Source organism: Nilaparvata lugens, chromosome 12, assembly GCF_014356525.2.
Source record: "Nilaparvata lugens isolate BPH chromosome 12, ASM1435652v1, whole genome shotgun sequence".
In the NCBI taxonomy this organism is placed as follows: Eukaryota; Metazoa; Arthropoda; class Insecta; order Hemiptera; family Delphacidae; genus Nilaparvata; species Nilaparvata lugens.
In genome coordinates this window covers 16,910,772-16,932,322 of record NC_052515.1, presented here as the reverse complement: position 1 = coordinate 16,932,322, position 21,551 = coordinate 16,910,772, and the positions used below count along the sequence as shown (strand labels likewise).

The window sequence follows — 21,551 nt, the reverse complement described above, 5'->3', positions numbered from 1 at the left end:
CTAGCATGAAGCACAATTCCAGAGTAGTGTGAATTAATTATTAGTGTCTTTCACATGTGGTTGACAAGTTTAAAAATACGTTTAAAAGAGAGAGTGAGTGAGAGAGAAATGAGGAGAGAAGAGAGAGGACAGGGGGGAGAGAGAGAAAGAGTGAGAGTTTAATATTCGAGGTTTGACCTTCGATGACCTTGAACTTTTACATTATGTTTCTCATTATAAAATATATCCTGGGCGGAATAAAATGATGGTAAGATGAGTTCTTCAATTATAATTCACAGTATTTATTTGTCATACAGCCGAGAATACATGCTGATTTCTAAACGATACTATAGAATAACTTCTCTCGACGATGATGTTTTCTTCATTGATCCATTCCATCTGTTTGAATACATGTATATATTCTGTGTTGATTCATCACCATTGCATGTATAATACAAGAGTGAACTATAGCCTAGCAGTACAGGTGAATAGAAGATACACAAGTCTAATCTACATCCATTTCATCAGTTTGAATACAGGCACAAAAGAAGGGACCCTTTTGTGTTTTACTCATTTTTACATTATGTCTTATTTTGTTTTTGCTACGTGATACAGGATACCTGTATTGGTTCATTCTCATTGCATTTATAATACCAACGTTTTTCCCCAGTTGAGAAGACTATAAGATAATTAGAGTGAATTGAATAGCCTTTTATAAACATCAAATACGATTATGAAAGCGTGTTCTCCATTGATCTGATGGATCTACTTGGATAGAGGTATGGCATGGACCTAGAAGTTGTTCTACCTCGATTTATATGGGTGGACATGATGTACTGGACCGTTAAAAAGATAAATGATTCTTGAATTAGTCGTATAACTTACTAGTTCAAAAGTATTGAAAATCAAAACACTCAATTGGACAAAGTTGAATTTTTTGAATTTTGCTAGTGAATTGTGATAGTAATGAAAACTAGTTCAGGATAATTAGAATAGAATGACTGTCTTTATTTTGGACCTAGGAGGGCGAAGTTAGGGCGCAGTCGGCCCTCTCTCAAACTTAAACCTCACTATTTATAATAGTGATAATTCAGAGACATATTATGAAATATATGCAACTTCTCTATTCGTACAGGATGATAATACATATAAATATCTAAAATTTCACAATACTCGCTTGCATGAGAGTATTTATTGGCATCTAGGCCTGAATTCAGTTTTTGAAATACAGTTAAAAATGTTCTATTTGTATTTAATATTCTGTACCACTTACATCAATGTATAATTTACTTCTTATTCATAGGTTGGCCTTCATTGCAGCTTTCGATCGTTCACAATATAATAATCAAGTAATTATCTATCTATTTATTTCATTGATCGCTAAAATTATGATTGGTCATATATCTGATGTAAGATATATCCTATATATCTCACCAGAATATTTCAAACCAGGGCTGTGGGCTACAAGATAAGGTATTCCACATTTTTTCCATGAACAACTAAATGTAAATAGATCTATTCGTTATTTATTTTCCTTTGTGCACAGATATACATACGTTATACTCCACATTGATCAATCACGCAAGCTTCCACAAATATCTGACCTTTCGTCTGTGAACTGGAATTGTTGTAAAGATCAGAATTGAGATTTTATCCAGATCATGTGGATGCTTCCAAATTTAGAGTTGGATTTAGTTTCCATAATTAGGTCAAGTGTTTGTATTTGGAAATGAGAGGGTTCAATGATAAATGAGGAAAGTTGAAAGTCAGTATAAATTTATGATGTCTGGAGGACTTCAAGGAAAGCTGCTGTAAACATACTCATTAAGAATAGAAGAATTTTTCCAATCTGTACTGAATGCAGTTTATCACCATTTCAACCGAGTAGGCCTAATGAAAAATAAAAGTATCATTCACTATTCTCATGATATTCAAATAATCTAAAATATCTAATGAGTTATGAAAGATAATTGTAATACTCAATCATTGGATCACACGTCACGCAATGATCTAGTATTCATGTTAGATGCTCCAACTTAAATTTTTATTTTTCCATTCTATTCTTATTGTAATTCTTATTCTTATTCTTATTCTTATTCTAATATTATTCTTAGTTATTGCGTATGATGAGGCACAGACTACTTTTATGATGCACTATCAACTAGAATTTCATTCATATATATGGAAATGATATGCAATTTCCATAGAGATCGAAAATTAAGTTGGACCATCTACATGAATATTGGAGCATTTGAATGTCTTCACTTGGAAGAAGGTTTCATGAATATCCTTTCCATTAACATTGACCATTGTGACCGTTCTCATTGACATTGTGAGAAGGAGAGAAGTTATATTTTTTTCACAATTTAAAGTTTATAACAATTACATTTCATGCAAAACCCAGTGGATTGCAAAAAAATGACTCAAGATAGTAAAGCCCAAAGGGGGTTGAAATGTATGAAAAAGGGTGGAAGAAGCTCAAGCCTATCGTCAAGAAATTGCCTTCCATTTCCAATCTCCTTCTTACATTCTCAATGATAACGCTCTCTATTCTGTGTTCCCTCTTAGTCAGTGTTGTTTCATCTTCAATTCCTACACCATCAGTTTTCCTCAGTCATTTTTGTTCAAATTCTTTTTCTTTCTACTATAACGTCATTTTCCAATTTTCCTTATTTCCCCTTTTATATTCCATTCTCTTTTCTTTTTTCCTCCCCATATTCCTGCTATCTGAATTTTTTTTTCAAGTTTTCGCATCCAAATAATTTACCCTCCAGTTTCTAAATCTTTTTTCCACTTGTTCTATCCCTTATCCTTTCCAACTTTCAACTCAATTCCACTCCGATGGATAATCTAATGTTATCAATGTCAAATTTGCACAGTTCAGATTTCAGAAAGGAAGTTGAAATAACAGTGGAATTAATTAGTAGGTACCTTGGATCCAGAGATAAGCCTCTGTTATTCGAGTAGATTCGAATCAACAAGTACATTCTCACAGGTATCACAGAGGAAAAAGGATCCTATCCTTCTCTGTGTTGGTATATACAAGTAAACAGATTTGTCCTATCAAAGAGCAGCAAGCAAATAGTGTACAGTTTCAAATGTGAGTCCTTTTAAGACTCGGGAGACTTATTTATCTCACAAAATTCACTGGAAATCACTCACTAGCATGAAGCACAATTCCAGAGTAGTGTGAATTAATTATTAGTGTCTTTCACATGTGGTTGACAAGTTTAAAAATACGTTTAAAAGAGAGAGTGAGTGAGAGAGAAATGAGGAGAGAAGAGAGAGGACAGGGGGGAGAGAGAGAAAGAGTGAGAGTTTAATATTCGAGGTTTGACCTTCGATGACCTTGAACTTTTACATTATGTTTCTCATTATAAAATATATCCTGGGCGGAATAAAATGATGGTAAGATGAGTTCTTCAATTATAATTCACAGTATTTATTTGTCATACAGCCGAGAATACATGCTGATTTCTAAACGATACTATAGAATAACTTCTCTCGACGATGATGTTTTCTTTCTGAAGTTTAGTTAAGATTAGATCAGATCCAAGTATTCCACTGATTATAAGAGTATATGCTGACTTCTATACTAATATAAAATAATTTACAGTATAGTTTATGTTTTCACAGAGTTTGAACTGGAGAATAATTGAACTATGGAAATATAAAATATGATAAATATTAAGATGGAGGAGCATATGTAAATGCGTAGTGTAACGTTCAGTTGATTGTTTTCATCACTTAAACATCCCCTTCCCCTCAACAAAAGTGAAGAATGAATAAAAATATTGTTTACCATGAATAAAAATATTGCTAATAATGAATAACGTTGGTGGAGGAGACCCACCCACCTGAAGTGCTCCTTTATTACATTCAGAAATGTTTCCCAACATGACGCAACTGATCAACTGAGATTTTCAATGGAATATTGAAGCCAATGTACCTAGATTACATTCTAGGTATGTATTCTTGGTAGATTAATTAAAGCCATGCAAATGCTCAAGCTATGTTAAAACTATTTAATGCAACAAGTCAGTTATTCTGGTGAAGTGGTCAACAGTCCGTTGCAACAAAGCCTCTCGAATTCTGCGTATTAGCAGTGAATGTTCTGCTGGTCATATATTGATACAGTTGATAAGTGTTGAACATCCACCATTGTAGTCACTACAAGTAGTTCATAGTGGTTTACCTTAGGGAGAAGATAGACAGCTGTTTATATTGATTGCAATCTATGGCTTTCCAATATCGTCATCGAATACCTGAGTTGAACTTGAGTTCTGAGTTATATCTGTGTACTTGACATAGTTTATCTTCTCTCTTTGTTTAAGCTGTCGCTATCAATTTCAGAGGAAACGTGTTCATTGTTGAAACTGTCATTTTGGAGAGGGTTTCTCACTGAGGTATGTATTTATGAAGGTACAGTATATTGATCAATCGTCGTAGTGGTCTGCTTAATCAAACTTAGTTCAAGAGAACTTTGTATTATTTTAGTTGAGTCAAGAAAATTATAACTGTTGAGGGGAGCTTTTAATTTCTATCACCAACTGCATAGAACATTTTCAAATAAACATTGAAGAGAATTTTGAAAACCAAACATAATTAATATTATTGAGAAAAACATCAATTCTCGTTTTCTGGATGCAAATAACTATTGAAAAACTGTACAGAAGAGAAACATGATATTCATACTCTTGCTTTTGGCAATTTTTCTGAATATACAGCCAATCATCTCTCAGGTGAGGTCTCTATTTGAGAACAAACATACTGAAAGAGATAAAAACGCTGTGAACTTTTATAGGAGCTGCTGGGAAAGTTGGCGTATCATTCCCAAGTTTTTTAATGGTCGCAGTTGTTATTGAACAATGTTTTACCTTACTTCTCTCGGGAAATCGAGGAGGTTTTTTTCAAGAATTCTTGAAACATCCTCTGGAAAGCCCTCGCGAAAAATGATTCTCGGAAATTCTCACTGACGAACTAACGCTTGTGAACTATGTGATATTGTGTATTGTGAACATGATGAAATTAGTTGAAATATATAGTCAATTGAGTTTTCCACATTATAATTAACACAGAATATGAGTTTCCACATAGTTATCCACACAATACATGAGGTAATTTATTACATAATGTATGAGGTTATCCACAATCATAAGTATGTTATAATGGTTATCCTTATGAAATATGATTATTGAGTTATCATAATATCCACCAAGCATGGAAGCATTATTTATGGGATTATTCACAATAGTAAGTATGTAATAATGCTTATCCATATGAAAAAGAGGAGTTCCCAAGTAATTCAACAAAGAACATTGGAGCTTCACAGTTGCCCACACAGTATCATCAACACATATTTAATAGAGTCACAATCTCCTGGTTGTACGTACGTCAATTAAATGTAACCGTGATTAAATGACGGTTGAATGTCATGAGTATCAATGCGAAAATCGAATGACGTTTCCAATAAGCGGTTAATCACGGTTGAATGTAATAGAAAAATATTCAACAAGGCCGTCATGGTGCTTCACTATTCAAATAATCAAAGTTCTATGTTCTAACAATCTTCTTCTATGATACCATGAGTACTGGAACTTATGTTCTGTTTCAATAGCAGAAGAATTCATTGAAGTTAAAAAGGGAATATATTGTATTTCTATTTCTTGATGGAACAGTTCTACAACATTTCTAGTGCCTGTAAATCAATTCGAATTTATCATTTTTCATTCATGTTCTTCTATTATTGACTCTGAAGACCTCTCACAGAGTTGAAAAAGTATTTTTAAAAACTTTTTATTTCTTTCTATCAGATTAGTCATTTCAATTCAAAGGTTTTCCTTTCAATTAATCTAGGCGCAATAGAGTGAAGTTTCAGCCCTCTCAGGCTCTCATAGAGTTGAAAAATCAAGACGAAAATTAATGCTCAATTCATTGAAAAAGAAAGTTCCAGAGTGGAGAGTTTGAAAAAAATAATTATTAGTCTGTCATTATCAAAGAGATGAACCTCACTCATTCCTATATTTCCCTTAATCAATTCATCCCCACTGATGAGATTTAGAGACAATCTGAGCTAATGAGTTTTGATCATCACTTGTGTAATTGAACGGGGATTGAGGGGGTAATGTTGATCATCGAGTGTCATAATCTAGCTCTTCAAATGAATCAAATACTCATGAATACTCATTGAATACTGTACTTATAAATCCTCATTAAATACTCATTTTTCTACATGAATTCCACATGGAGCTCACTCCACGTGTATCAAAACTCGTTTTGGAGAATCAGTTTGGAATTTATTATTGTTTGAAAATCATGACCACAACCAAATATTCATGAAATTAATTAATATTCATATCCATGTATATAAATCAAATACAGAACGATAACGCACGTCTATTATCTCATCAATTCATATTTTGAAGCTTGAATATCATTATGAACTTAATATGTATAATAGCATAATTTATCATTCAATTTATTATGTAATTTATAATCAGTTCAATGATAGTGTTTATGGGGCAGTAAAGTTCAATGAATTGTACCTTTTTAGTTATTAAAATGTTGATAACTTAATCCTTATAGATTCTATTAGATTGAACGGAACTTGACAAACACATATGTTCATCATATGTATGATAAGCTATGTTCAATCTAATAGAATAGAATAGAATAAAATAGAATAGAATAGAAAATGCTTTTATTCTCCATTAAAATATAAATACACAATAATTAAACACACATTTAAGGCCATTCCACACAGCACGTGGCGTGCGTGGCTGGACGCACGCCACGCCGGCCACGCTAGCCACATGCCAATTCACACTGCCACAACTGTTGCGATGCTATACCAGCCACGTGTCCCGTCAGTATGCAGGAAGATGTCAACTCCGACGGTCCCGTGGTGTGAATCTGGATTTTCTTGTGGCTCACCTTGGTTTGATGACTCCAGCAGCAGCAGTAGTAATGATAATGAGCTGGTTTTATTGTATTCGGTGACAGCACGGTACCAGTGGGTACATCCAATCAATAAAAAAAGGAAGACCTATGGCGAATTCCATAATTCAATGCGCGACCTTGAGGCTGACAATGATAGTATACGTTCTATACGATAGTATACGTCTGGTATACGTTCTGCGCATGCTCGGACCAAAACGTGGCCGGACACGATAGAAAAGATCGCTCAGAGAGCGAACGGCAGCCACGCGTGGCTAGTATAGCAAGCGTTGCCGCGTGGCCGTGGCTGCTATGTGAATTGCTTCATTTGATTAGCTGGGAAGCGATGTTTTGAAAAGTAGCTAGCGTGCGTCCAGCCACGCACGCCACGTGCTGTGTGGAATGGCCTTTACGGCTTGATCACACGATCGCCAGCCGGAGAGTCGGAAAACATGCGATTGTGAAAAATACATAAATATGATCCAAGTGTATCGTAAAATACAGAAATTATACGAAATAATGATGAATCAAGTAGTAACACAGTAAGCAATATGATGTAACTTATAGTGTAATGATCTAGTCAGTAACGTGAGTGAGCAATGAGAAAGGTTGAATCCTCAAATTGAAACCAACTCAAAAATAAAAAACAAGGCTTGAACTAAAATAGGCTTGAACTAAAAGGCTTGAACTATAAAAGGCTTGAACTAAAATAAACAGAATGTTGAAGAGAGCAGAAAATAACAATTACAAGTAAAACAAAAAATCGAGAAGTGAGTGCCTCGACAAAGTAGCCAATGATAGCTCTACCAATTAAATTCCTGAGTGAGAACATGTCTGTAATTCCAGGCTTCTCTACAGTAAGAGGCTAGTTTCTTCCAATCTTTGCCGTCCATGTACATAGCAAACTCTTCCCTTGATAGTTCAACAACACCAAACCATTTCTTCCTCCATTCCTTCAAACAAGGGCATCGAGCAATGGAATGGAATACATCCTCAGCCTCCTTCAGATTGCACATCGAGCAAATATAGTTCCCATTAGCTACCCAAGGTTTATAGTTCAAATGGATTAGCTCACCCCTTGCCTTGAAAATCCACCTCATAACCCACATTTGGGTGTCCTTTCCAATGTATTTCTTGTCACTCAGCTCGAAATCGAGAGTCCTGTACAACGCATGAAACCGTCCCGCTCGTGCTTCACCTATCAATTTATTTCTGTGAAACATTTGCAGAACAGACAGTATGTTTTGGAAAGACTCCCTCCAACTTATCACATTCTCCAAAGAAAGATTAATATTCAAGTTTACCCTATCACAAACGACCTTCCACTCCCTGAACCAAAAGCACTTATCTCTTATTACTTGCTGAGCTAAAATTTTTGGTAGTCTTTCATCTTCCATTTTCATGATTTGTGAAATGTAATTAAAATGCAACCTGAGGCAGTATTCAAAGAGAGGAGTTAGTCCTGTTTCTATGAAGAGCATATAATTGGGCGTATTTATGGGTAGAGCAAACACTTTTTTGATGAAGAAGCGCTGCAGTTTTTCAATATTTTCGTACTGTTTACAACCCCATATTTGAGCCCCATAACATAAGACTGTCCTAGCGCATGCCTTAAACAATTTACATTTAGAAGAAAAGTCGACCCCATTACCATTCAGCATTCCTCCCCAAGCCAGATTCAAACCTAATTTTGCTTTAGACAGTTTATCACTCAGATGCTTTTCAAAACTAAGGGTGGGTGTCAGAACTACCCCCAAGTATTTATATTCCTTCACGCATTCGATTCTCTCTCCCTTGTAGAACCATTTTTTGTACCTGCTAAATTTTCCTCCGTTTCTGAAAATCATTATTTTTGATTTATTCAGATTATATAAGAATCTATAAGGATTAAGTTATTAATATTGTGTTAATAACTTTGGTGTAAACCCAGCTTTAAGGGTTTGTAAGGTCAAATTATTCATAAATGATGGTTATTATTTATTGGTGTTTGAACCACAACACCAGATACAGGAATCTTCTCATCACTAGTGTTGCAAGGAAGGCACTATACCAGAGACATTTCAATCATTTAGCACCAAAATTATATAATCTACTTCCTGCAAACTTTAAGCAGATTAATCATCCTAGAAAGTTCAAAACAATAGTACACAATTGGTTGATGAGCAAAGGAAGACAGAACATAGAAAACATTATTTCAAATAACAACTAACCACCTAATGACTTACTAAACTCTAACTAATTAATAATAGAATAGAATAGAATAGAATAGAATAGAATAGAATTTATTGGTCATTCAATATTCACAAGAAATACATTGACTTTGTCAGATTACATTTTGAAATCAAAATTCATACATAAAAATTTAATACATAAATTCATAAATCACTATTACTACAGGAACTGCACCCAGTTAATCAAAAAGAAATCATTCACAGTATACAAACATTCATTAATCAACACATATTTTATTTTATTTTTAAATTGTGCATATGTGAGTAACTTAAACTTGTCAGGTGTGGAGTTGTATAGCTTTATTGACATGAAATGCCAGTTTCTCTGCGATTTGGTATGGCTGTATTGAGGAATTCTAAGTCTATGTCTATTTCGTGTATTTAAGTTATGGTGATTATTATTTGAGTCATATTTTACCAAATTTTTTTGTACATAACAAAGAATATTAAAGACATACAGAGATGGCAATGTCAGTAAGCCTAGTTCAATAAAATGCGGTTTACAATGAGCATTGAGAGGCAAATTACAAATGATCCTAATAGCTTTTTTTTGAAGGACAAAGATTGAATTAGCTCTTACACTATTAGCCCAAAGCATTATTCCGTAAGATAGGAGACTTTGTATGTGTGCGTAATATATATTTATCAGCACAGGCCTATCAACCGTTACAGATAGTCTACGAAGCATATAAAGGCCTTTAGCAAGTTTACTAGACAAGAAATCAATGTGTGCCTCCCATGATAGACAAGAATCAACCATAACACCAAGAAACTTGATAGGCGTCGTGTCCTTCTCCTTTCTAAAATTAAAAATTATATCCGAGGTTTTATCATTATTAAGAGACAGATTATTAGCTGCACACCAGTCCTTTAGAATACAATAACTGTGATTCCGTTCTCTTTCAAGATCATCTTTGGATGGACAATTTATTTTCAAACCTAAGTCATCAGCAAATAGGTAACCGTCTAGACAGTTCCTATCAATATTAATTGGTAAATCATTTATATAAATATTGAAAAGAATGGGGCCCAATATAGAGCCCTGAGGAACGCCAAACTCCAATAATCTGCCATTTGACAGAACCCCATCTTTAAAGACAAACTGATTCCTGTCACTCAAATATGATAATATAAGTTTGACTGCACCTGGTGTAAAGCCATAGAAAATTAGTTTATCCACCAAAATATCGTGTTGAATAGTGTCAAACGCTCTTGAAAAATCGTATGACCTTAGACCTACAGAATCACCTGCCTCCATGTTGCTAATAACCCCACTTACAACATTAACAATAGGATCATTTGTGCTTCTACCCGCCCTGAAACCAAATTGCTTATGAGAAAATAAATTGTTGGTCTCAAAGAAATATGACATCTGTTCATGAATCAACGTCTCAAACACTTTAGAGAAAACAGGTACTATTGCAATTGGCCTGAAATTACTTTTCTCCTTTCTGGAACCCTTCTTATGTATGGGCAAAACTTTTACATTTTTCAACTTTTCAGGATAGATACAACCAGCAATAATGCATTCATTAAATAAAAAAGCCAGAACCTCACTTATTTTATCAGCAGCTATCTTCAAAATTGAAGCATTTAGACCATAAATATCCATACACTTACTGTTGCTTAGATTTAAAATTGTATGAAAAACTTTTTCAACAGTTACTGGCTTGAAAGAAAAAATTACTCCTGGTTTTTCCAACTTACTGTAATAATAAGCTGTACTTTCAATACTGACAGGAATATTATTGCTTAGCTGCGTAATATAATCTACAAAGAAATTATTAAAGTCTTCCGAGCTTACATCATCAACTGAAGATCTATTACTACATTTCTTATTTGTTAGACTATTTACAATTCTCCATAAAGCCTTACTTTTATTAGCAGAGCTACTTATAATTTTATTGTGATAGGAAATTCTTGTCTTTTTTATTTCAATCCTATATGACTTTTTTGTTTCTTTATAGCAGGAGAGTAACTCAGGTGTTTTTAAGGTTTTATATAAATGATACAGCCCATCACATTTAGCCTTCAACGCTCTTAGCCTACTATCATACCATTCATTTTTTTGCTTGAAATTATTGGGTTTACAAGTTTTCCATTGGAATGAACCATTCACAGCTCTCATGAATATTTCAAAAAATTTATTGTACCTATCATTATAATTTGTTACGGAGTACACCTCCAACCAATTTATGGATTTCAGAAAACTTAGAAAAATTCCTACATTAGCATTATTAATTAATCTAAACTTAGTGTTATTTACAGTACTTTTTACATCCTTATTTATGAAGTTGAGTCTAAACAGAATTCCTTCATGATCAGAAAAGAGAGAGTGAATGATTTCAGTTGACCATAGACTATTATGAATATCTGTCAAAATATTATCAATACATGATCCATTTGAAACTCCATCAAGACCAGGTCTAGTAATATCATTAATAGTAACAGTCAAACCAAAACTCTCAAACAAATTCAATAAATCATTTTTAAAGCAATCATGACCTAAAATATTTACATTGAAATCTCCACATATGATCAAACTGTAACCATTTTTAAAAACAGCACTTAATACATTATAAAAACACGTTAAGAATTCATTAAAAAAACTTATACTTCTATTGTAGGGTCTATAAACTGACAAAATTATTATTTTATCCCTGACAAGTTCAATTGCTGAAACTTCGCATACCATTTCGATTGACATGTCTCTAATATGATCAAGAGCCCTGAATTCCAGTTGATCATGAACAAAAATCGCTGACCCACCCCGTGCTCGGTTTGTTCTACAAAAAACAGAGGCAGTTTTGAAACCAGGCAGATATGTAAAATCCACATCAGTACTATTAATCCAATGCTCAGCTATAGTAAGAACTTTTATATTGTATTTAGTACAAATAAGAGACAAGTAGTCGAATTTATTACATAGGCCTTGTATATTCAAGAAAAAACAATTAAGCTTGTCATTGCTATAATCATTATACCTGGTTACCAATGAGAAATTGTGAGAAACAGAATTAGAAATCATAATATTATCAGGCCCTCTTTCAACAATATTAACATGGGTATCAGTCCTTAATTGTAAATCTACAGCAGATATGCTTGAAGCATCTTTGTCATGAGAGTTTAATTTAAATGCTCCACAACAACTGGCATATTGGGTTCAACAGGAGGATTGTCAACATAATTAGAATCGTATTCAGATCCTAAAGTTTCATCAATTGTTATAAAAGATTGTATGATATCATTCTGACTGTCAATGGATTTTCTTCTAGAAGAAAGCTTTTCTGGACTAAATGCACGATCAATACTGGTAGGGACTACTAACTTATTTCTGTATAATTTCTCTCTGTCATACTCGCCAATTAACGCAGCTATTTTTCTACTCACACTCTGTTTACCTTTTTTGTTCAGATGCAAACCATGCTTTGTGTAGTTGGAAGGTTCAAGATACCATATATCAATTAGATGAATGCTATTCCTATGACACAAGGAACGTATTTCACTATTTAGCGCATCAATCATTTCATTTTCAGTTGAATTGAGACTTAAATCATACCTGTAAGGAACAGTTGACAATATCAAATTACAATTTCCATATTCATTTGCTAAATAACTCAACTTTCTAATGTAAGCTTCAATATCGCTTTTTTTGAAATTGTTCGACACACTATTTGTACCCGCTATAACAAACACCCAATCATTCAGACCCAGATTATGACGTCTACTACAAGAAAGCATTTCATTCGAAATTATTTCAAAAGTTGCTCCTGGCGCAACGTAAGCCTCACATGAGTAGCCAACCGGCAGTCTCTCCCATATTAAATCTCTCATTTTTCTACCCTGACTATCAGCCCACAAATAAACACTATAACGTGAATAACTTACAGTATTACCTTTAATTACTTTATTTTGTTTAGTTACTGAAGCATATGTCATATTTGAAGTCGATTTGACATTAGGGTTGGACCAAGTTAGTCTTGATGCCGCAGAAGCATTTTCCGTTATTGTGTTCCGTAGACAGAGATTATCAGCTTCCAGAGTTTCTATCGTAGTCATCATTTTCTTTATTTGATCACTCAAACCTTCAATTTCTAACTTGTGATTTTTAATTTTTTCTTTTAGGGTTGAAGCATTTTCATTGACAGAAACACTTTTAGATAAATCTATCTCAGCTACATAATTATTCACTGTATTGCATGATACGTCGACTCGCGATTTTCTGCATCTACATTTAACTGAAAACTCATTCAACCTAGTCTCCATGTCAGCAGCACGATCTACCGCTGCTTCCCACTCTATTAGACGCTTTTTAAGAGTCTCTTTAAGTTCATGAATTTCCTGCAGTAAATGAGGACAGCACTCAGAAGAAGAATCTTTCACTGACAGTTCAAAAGCCGCTGACTTTATCACTCTTACACCGTCGTTTGAAGCAGAAACCTCCTCATGTAAAGACTCAGAAAGCTCGCTATCTAATTTAGATGATATATCTACGAATGGCATCAAATTTTCCGGTAGACTGTTCAAAGAATTTTCAGGAGATTTACTTGTTATAGACGAATCATGAGTATTTGATACGCTAAAATTTCTGGATGAGGCAGGCGGTGTATTCATGTCTATTTTCTCGTGATTATGCGTTCCCGTTCTACTTTTAAGCATGACAATTTCAGCATCCGTCCTAACACTAGCACAGCAATTTCTCGCTAAGCATCTCCAAACAATATCTCCGGTGGACACCGGCCCCGCTTTTCGATATTTAAAAGAGTCAACGAGAATCGCTGGGTTGCCCTTGCTCGTAGTTGTTTTTATCATATTTATTCATAGAAAAACAGAAAATGAAAATCGTAGCTTGAAATGTTTATATGTAAATTGTTATAAAAGAATTGATTTGTTGATATTGCTGATAAACAATGATATTGTTATCATGTATATTGTTCAGTGAAACAAGAATAACCTTCATAAAAAACAGCAATTGGAAAGCACAGAGATTCAAACAAATCCGCCTGCAGACTTTGAATTGTCTCAATCGTTGATTGGTTACAAGCAAAGGTTAGTTGCTAGGCGACCGCACGAGTAAACAAGAGATACCGGTATTCAACAAGCAGCTGATCGTTGAGTCGCAAAGAACACAGTCCGAAACACAATGTTAACTAATCACAAAGTCAGATAGTGAGTCTCAAGATGACAATAACAACAACTGAAATACAGTACTGAACTTGTAAAAACTATTCTCAGTTTCTCAATACAGTGCACTTGTCCAGCAAATCGGCTATATATTCGACCAAGGTACCTAGAATACCTGTACTCTAGGTACATTGTATTCGACCATACTGTCGGCTATTACTAATACAGTACCATATTCTTCTTCTTCTTCTTCTCTTTCTCCTTTTTCTTCTTATTGAAACATGCTCCTGCAACTCTCGTTGGAAGGGTAAAAACTTGAGCAGATTCTTCTAAATTTAATATTATGATTCATGAATTGAAACATCACTCTATGGTGTTTCGGAACCCACCTTAAACTGTAGGTCCACTCATCTCTCAACATTATCATCCGCACGCACAAGTCTAGAGCGCATGTGGCATCACCCAAGGTTAGTATATATAGCATATCATATTATACTTTGGACAACACCCTCAGAAAAGAAATGTATTTTTAAAAGTTAAATAGTAGTAGGCCTACTGTATGTATATCCGGTAATCCGACCTTTCCGAAGCTCCGAAAGCATTGAGGCCAAACCCCCTGTCCCATAGGAGATGGATTAGCGAGGTTTAACTCTGTGATATCCCTAGTTTGCAACATAGCTCATATGGAGTACAGTGCTACCACTTTTCATAGAATCCAGAGAATATATTTCTTATGAGTTATTTTTATGAAAGAAAGAGCGGAAGAGAGAGCGTAGGCCCTATTGATAGAATCAGCTCCTATTGCCATATTGAAATAACATTGGCTTGTGCTGCAAACTGAGGTTTGCACGGACTTATAGTATCCATACAAAATTAGTTCCGACTTTGAGGAATATGCGAAGCAGAGAAATGGTGGGGGATCAGCCAATTACTGTGATGAATAGAGTCATAGGAAGAAGCTCAGTTACCAATTTGTCGATTAGACTCAGCCGACTTAGAGCTTTCAGAGAGGAAACTACGTATGCATATCATGAGCAGTTGTTGAACACTCACTAGAGACTACAGAATGCTGGCCGCTTTATCACGGTCACATCACCATCACTGTATCCCTCCCTAAGACTCTCTGCTCCGCATAGATCCCTCCAAGTCGGAAATAATTTTGTATGGACTATAGTGTTAAATTTTAGCAAAAGTTCACAGTGAACCCGATGAGTGATGGATAATCTGCACAGCTAGCAAACAGAAATCCATTTCTCTTCAGTTATCTTTACCTGCCTACGGCAAACGGCTATCATACACGCTCTTGTTTCCCTAGACATTTCTAGGTTCAGGAACCATAGTGCATTCAGGTAAACATCTTTGGTAATAAATCGTAACGTGAATGGACGTTTTCACATCTACCGATTCCTGGAAGTTACGACACAGCACGACAGGGCAGAAAGTTCTGCGATTTGCTGATTAGGTCGTCGTATTGAGAATCAGCCAATCGGAGAGCTTCCTGTCTTGTCGTGTCGTGACGTGTCGTCTAGGAATCTGTAAATGTGAGAAAGATGTACACTATGGTATGAATTCCATAAAAGAGTGCCATGTGTCACATAACAAGCATCGATAACTCAATTTATAATTTTTTCCCCTGTGGGTTGGGGAGAACAGAGGAGTCGAACAAGGTAGACTCAGGTCTCAAGTTCAAGGAAAGAATACACTACAGTATCCCTGCTTGTCGTAAGAGGCGACTAAAAGGGGACCCTCTTCTTCCAGAGCCCTCATTCCCATATCCTTCTTCTTCGTCAACATGCTCTGGATCCTTTCCTCGTTGGAATGACCATTTTCTATTGACTTTGCTTTGTGTCATTCTTTCTTTACTCATCTTTTAACTTACTGTCTGGCCTTCCTAACAACCTAACAACCTAGCACAGGCAAAAATTTAAAGGTTGGCAATATGGGTAGCAAAACCAAAAATTATCGGGTGGCAATCCACACCTCTTCAAGAGGGAGCCTTCATTCGGATACGGGGGAAGGCAGTGATGCTCAGAATATTGGGAACCTCTTTAAAGATTTTATTGGAGGGAGTCCATGCAAAAAACGGAAAAAGCAACATGGGAAGCTTATATTAGGAACTTGGAATGTACAAGGTTGGAAGAATAAAATGTTAGAAGTCACTCAAAAATTCCACAAAATAAAAATAGATATACCGGTGACTAGCGAAATGAAAAAGAAGGGTAGTGGTTGTGAAGAGGTGGAGGAAGCATTGTTTTTTTGGAGTGGAGTAGATACAGATCAGAGAGCCAAAGCAGGGATAGGTATGCTTATTCAGAAAAAACTTAGAAGATTTATTAAGTCATGGAATCCAATTAGTGAGCGGATAATTGAAGTAGAGCTGGAAATTCATAGCAGAGAGATAGTAATCCTGGGTGTATATGGTCCTAATGATGACAGTCAAATGCAAGATAAAGAAAATTTTTTCGAATGTCTGAGAGTAAACATTGAAATAATAAATGAACGAAAAGAAATCATCTTAGCAGGTGATTTCAATGGAAGAACAGGCAAGAGGATTAATGACTCAGTGGTTGGCAGCTTTGGAGAGTACAACCTAAATGACAATGGAGAGGAACTGATAGAGCTCTGTGAACTACAAGGGTTGAGAATACTCAATGGTTTTTACAGGCATAAAGAAATCCATAAGTTCACTTGGACACAAGCAACTCGCAAGCTCAAAACAATCATAGACTACATAATAATGAAGCAGAGAACATCAATATGGGTGAAAGATGTACATCTTAAAAGAGGGCCAGAATGTGGATCGGGTCACAAATTACTTTGGTCAAAGTTAGAATTTCCATGGAATGGTTGTAAATCCAATAGTGGAGAAATTTCTAATGTTTCGGAAACAGGGGCTGCAAAAGAGAGAATGAGAAAATATAAGTTGGATTTACTGCAAGATGACGCTATAAAAGATCTGTATCAAAGAAGAATCGACCAAAAACTAATGGAATTCAGGTTTGACAGCCCAGAAGAAATCTACAACCACATAAAGCAATGCATACATCAAGCGGCAATGGAGGCGTTAGGAGAGGAAGATGGAGGTCAAAGGAAGTATAAGCACAACTTAAGTGAGATAACAAAGCAAAAAATAAATAATAAAAAAGTGCTTTATGAGAGATGGTTGAATACAAAAAAAGTTGAGGACTTGCAGAAGTATAAAGAGAAAAATAGAGAGGTTAAAAGGTTGATAGTGCAAGAAATGAACAATGAATGGGAAAAACGATGTTCACAAATAGATCAGTATATTGGAGGTGCAAGAAGCTCAGAATCCTGGAGAGTATTGAAAACCCTTCGAACCAAAAGGAGAGAAAAATCACTGTTACCAAAATCAAGCCTACAGAGTGGGAGAGATATTACAAAAACTTGCTCACAGAATCAAGGGGAGAGTTTCTTGGTGATAGTGTAATTCCTGAAGATCAGGAACAGCGAGAGACTCTAGTATTGCAGGAGGAAGTGGAGAAGGCTATACAAACTTTAAAAAACAATAAATCTGCAGGACCAGGTGGCATCAGTCCGGAACTGATCAAGTGTGGATCTGAAAAGTTGTTCAGAATCTTGACAGTGCTTTTCCAGAGAGTCATTGATGGGGAGGAGGCGCCAGGAGAATGGAAAACAGCGCATATGACTTCCATATTCAAGAAAGGCGACAGGAATAGGTGTGAAAACTACAGAGGTATCGCCGTTCTTTCAGCTATGGCCAGAGTGTATGGGAAAATTCTGAAAATAAAGCTAGAGAAGGAAACAGAAGGGAAGATTGGGTGTGAGCAGGCAGGATTTTCGGCGGGTAAATCATGCGTAGATCATATATATACTCTGCAGCAGATCATTCAGAAGAAGTATGCAAGAAACAGGTCAGTGCATCTTGCTTTTGTGGACCTTAGGAAAGCCTATGATACTGTGCCTCGAAAAAGACTTTGGAAAGCGATGGAAAACCTTGAAATACCTCGATATCTCATCAATGCCACAATGAAATTATATGACGGGAACAGGATTAGTATTAGGATTGGTAAAAGCTTGACACATCCATTTGAAACATCAAAAGGTTTGTTGCAGGGTTGCAGCTCATCTCCGACTCTGTTCAAGATCTTCTTAGAAGATACCTTGCGGACATGGAAGAGAAAGTGTCAAGGAATGGGAATACCCATCAGATGAGAGAACCTTTTCACCCTTTGTTTCGCAGATGACCAGGTTGTGATTGATCAGGATGAGGAAGACCTAAGCTTTATGATGAGGAAACTCAAGGAAGAGTATGAAAAGGCTGGTCTGGAAATAAATATAGACAAGACGGAGTATTTGCAGAAAAATGGGAATTTAACACAAAATTTAACCATTGATGACAATACTGAGATAAAAGGAGCAGAAAAATTCAAATACCTTGGGTTCACTATCACGCAAAGTGGTGATACAGAGGAAGAAATAAAGATCAGATTGGCATAGACAAGAAGTTGCATAAGGCAGTTGCACCCAATCTTATGGAGTAGAAATATCCATAAGAAAACTAAGCACAGGATATTCAATACCATCGTGAGAAGTGTAATGACTTATGGTGCAGAAGTGTGGGTGACAAACAAGAAAACAAAAAGTAAAATAAAAGCTGTCGAAATGGAGTTTTGGAGAAGGTGCTGTGCTTTGACCAGAATGGATAAAGTGAGGAATGAGGTGATCAGGGACGGAATGAAGGTGGAGTCTGATATAAAGAAATTCATAGAAGACAAGAGGTTGATGTGGTATGGTCATGCCAGAAGAGCTAGTGCCAGTAAGTGGATTGGAATAGTGACAGATTGGAGTCCGTTGGGGCGGAGGAGGAGAGGAAGACCAAGAAGGTCTTGGAGGGATGAAGTCGATGAGGCTATGGTAATGAGGAATTTGAGAGATGGTGAGTGGGAAGACAGACAAGGATGGAGGACTCGGCTAAAAGAAGGAAGACAGTAAAGTACTGTAAAATCCTAATTTATATATATATATTTTTAAATATTGATTTTAAAGATTTCAAGTTCTGAATGAACCCTGCCACTGAAAAAAGTATTGATTAGTGCTCAAATTAAGAGGATATTGCAGCAGGAAATAAATAGAATTGTTAGAATAATTAAAAAAGTTACAAATGTTGAATGTTGTGGCGTTGAATATTCATTCTCTTCCTATATTATTATGTATTATTATTATTGAATAAAAATAATAATTCATAATCCATGAATGTGATCTCTCCTTTATTAATACCTGCTTTCATTCTCTCATTATATTCTTCTATCCAATCGGTACTCGTGGAATAACTTCGAAGAAAGTATCAACTCACGGAGAGCCAAACCGCCTTGTATTAGTGAAACATTTTTATAAGGCTAGTTTTTGAAAATGAAATTCTTTGCCCTCTTTGGGCCATAATGCTATCTATACGTACAACGCTAAACCTCGTTTACTATTATATATGGTTGTATTTTTATCATAATGTGTTTCATAGAGGGTTTAAACAAACAGCTGGCATTCCACTGTTTAAGCCCCGTACGCAGATACTTGGTTCAAACGGAGAAATGTCAGCTTGTCTTTTAAACCACGTATGAAACACATTGTGATAGATGCATCCATATCTAATAGTAAACGTGGCTTAGTTCAGCGTTAAACGTAGTGTTAGCATATCCTATACTATTCAACAAGCAACTTCTGTTCATATGTTTAGACGTTTGGATGTTTAGATGTTGAGATGTTTAGATGATTTTATGTTTGTATTTCACCGGATCTCGAAAACGGCTCTAACGATTCTCACGAAATTCAGAACATAGTAGGTTTATAATATAAATATTATATTGCACTAGGTCTCATCCCTGGGAAAACTAGCAGAAGGACATTAAAAGGGTAATTATTATTCATCCTTGGAAAAACAGCTAACAATTATTTCGTCGTCTGTTGGTGATGGAAGTGAGTGAGCGAGTTCATGTGTGTGGGACTGTGTCAGAATTATGACTTTTTAATTAACTTTAACTTTTGAATTAACTTTTGTAATAATTCAATCAGGTACCTAGTGCTGGTTGCAAAAAAGCCGGGCTATTTTCAATCCTGATTAACTCCAGTAGATCCATCTTTTTGAAATGGTCTTCTCTGATTTGGTTCACGTGAAGTTAATCAGGATTAAAATTCAACCGGCTTTTGTGCAACTGGGCCTTTGAGAGGAAAATTTTTGTATTCCTCTGGGAATTAATCTCAATTTACTGTGATTAGATAGAACATTAAATAATGTTCACCAGTTCATACAGAGATTTTCTGTATGAATGTTATTATAATGTCTTCTATCGTAATGAATTTTTTATACTTTTGTACTCCAGAGCTAAGCTCGGTCCCCGATATTGACCCCAAACCGGGTATCTGCATACGAACCTTCATAGATTTTATCAGATTAAACAGATGATGTAGACACTACACATGTAGAGGACACATTACAAGAAATTTTTAGTAACTAACTATTGTATGTAATTGTGATTTATCTAATATTTTTTTGTTTAATTGATGTAGTTTTAGTATTTTTTGAGAAATGAACATAATATATTTATTTATTTTATTTCAAAGCTTATGATGTTTGTCAAGTTCCGTTTAATCCCAGAGAATTCATAATAAGGACAGCACCAAATCAAACGTCCAAAAATCGATGTTTGTGTAACTGACTTTAGAGTATAAAATGAAGTAACAAATAGGTAGTATACAAGAGGGTAGAAGGGGGACTCACATTTATATTCAAAAGTAGCCCTAAAGAAAAAAAATGGAAGTTCCAATATGAGACTAATATAGACCTAAAGATCTATACTACCACATACAGTACTCACCTTGTATCTCACTTTACGAAAAACTCACAATTTCCAAATTCACAATATCCAACACCAAGGTTTCAAAGAGTTCTGAAAATGTTTTACACAAGTTTCACGATGAATACATTTGAAGAAAAGATTTCCCAACTACATTGAAAGAAGACAGGAATCCCGTCTACACTTGCGGCACTATAGGAATTTTCCGAGTTTTCCCGTTAGAGCTCGCAGCGTCGAGAAGTTACTCAGTGAGCGGTCAGACGTCAACTGGAAAAACTGAGCGTCGCGACGCCTCTGTAGTGAGATTCACTTCAAATTGTCAGCATTCCTTCATACCTAACTCCAACGCTTTCCATTCTATCAATGCTGACAGTCCGAAGTGCATCCCAGTGTAAAGCATGCGCACAAAAGGTAGCGCCCTGAAAGCAAATTCTAGAAAATCTCTCTACCA

At 35.5% G+C, this 21,551-nt stretch overlaps 2 protein-coding genes across 2 annotated transcripts in view; both read right to left on the bottom strand.

The window, feature by feature from the left end:
• LOC111059972 overlaps window positions 1-21,339 on the bottom strand; it is an 81,519-nt gene extending 60,180 nt beyond the window's left edge. Inside the window, exon 1 of the mRNA XM_039438989.1 lies at window positions 21,122-21,339. The gene's annotated coding sequence lies outside the window, so the exon portion shown is untranslated. The remainder of the gene's footprint in view (window positions 1-21,121) is intronic.
• LOC120353833 lies at window positions 11,040-14,405 on the bottom strand. Its single transcript, XM_039438988.1, has 2 exons — window positions 12,548-14,405; window positions 11,040-11,932 (listed from the first exon to the last, which is right to left on the bottom strand). Exons 1-2 carry the CDS (start codon window positions 13,956-13,958, stop codon window positions 11,796-11,798), a joined length of 1,548 nt encoding a protein of 515 aa, XP_039294922.1. The 5' UTR covers window positions 13,959-14,405; the 3' UTR covers window positions 11,040-11,795.
• Window positions 21,340-21,551: the final 212 nt, after the last annotated feature.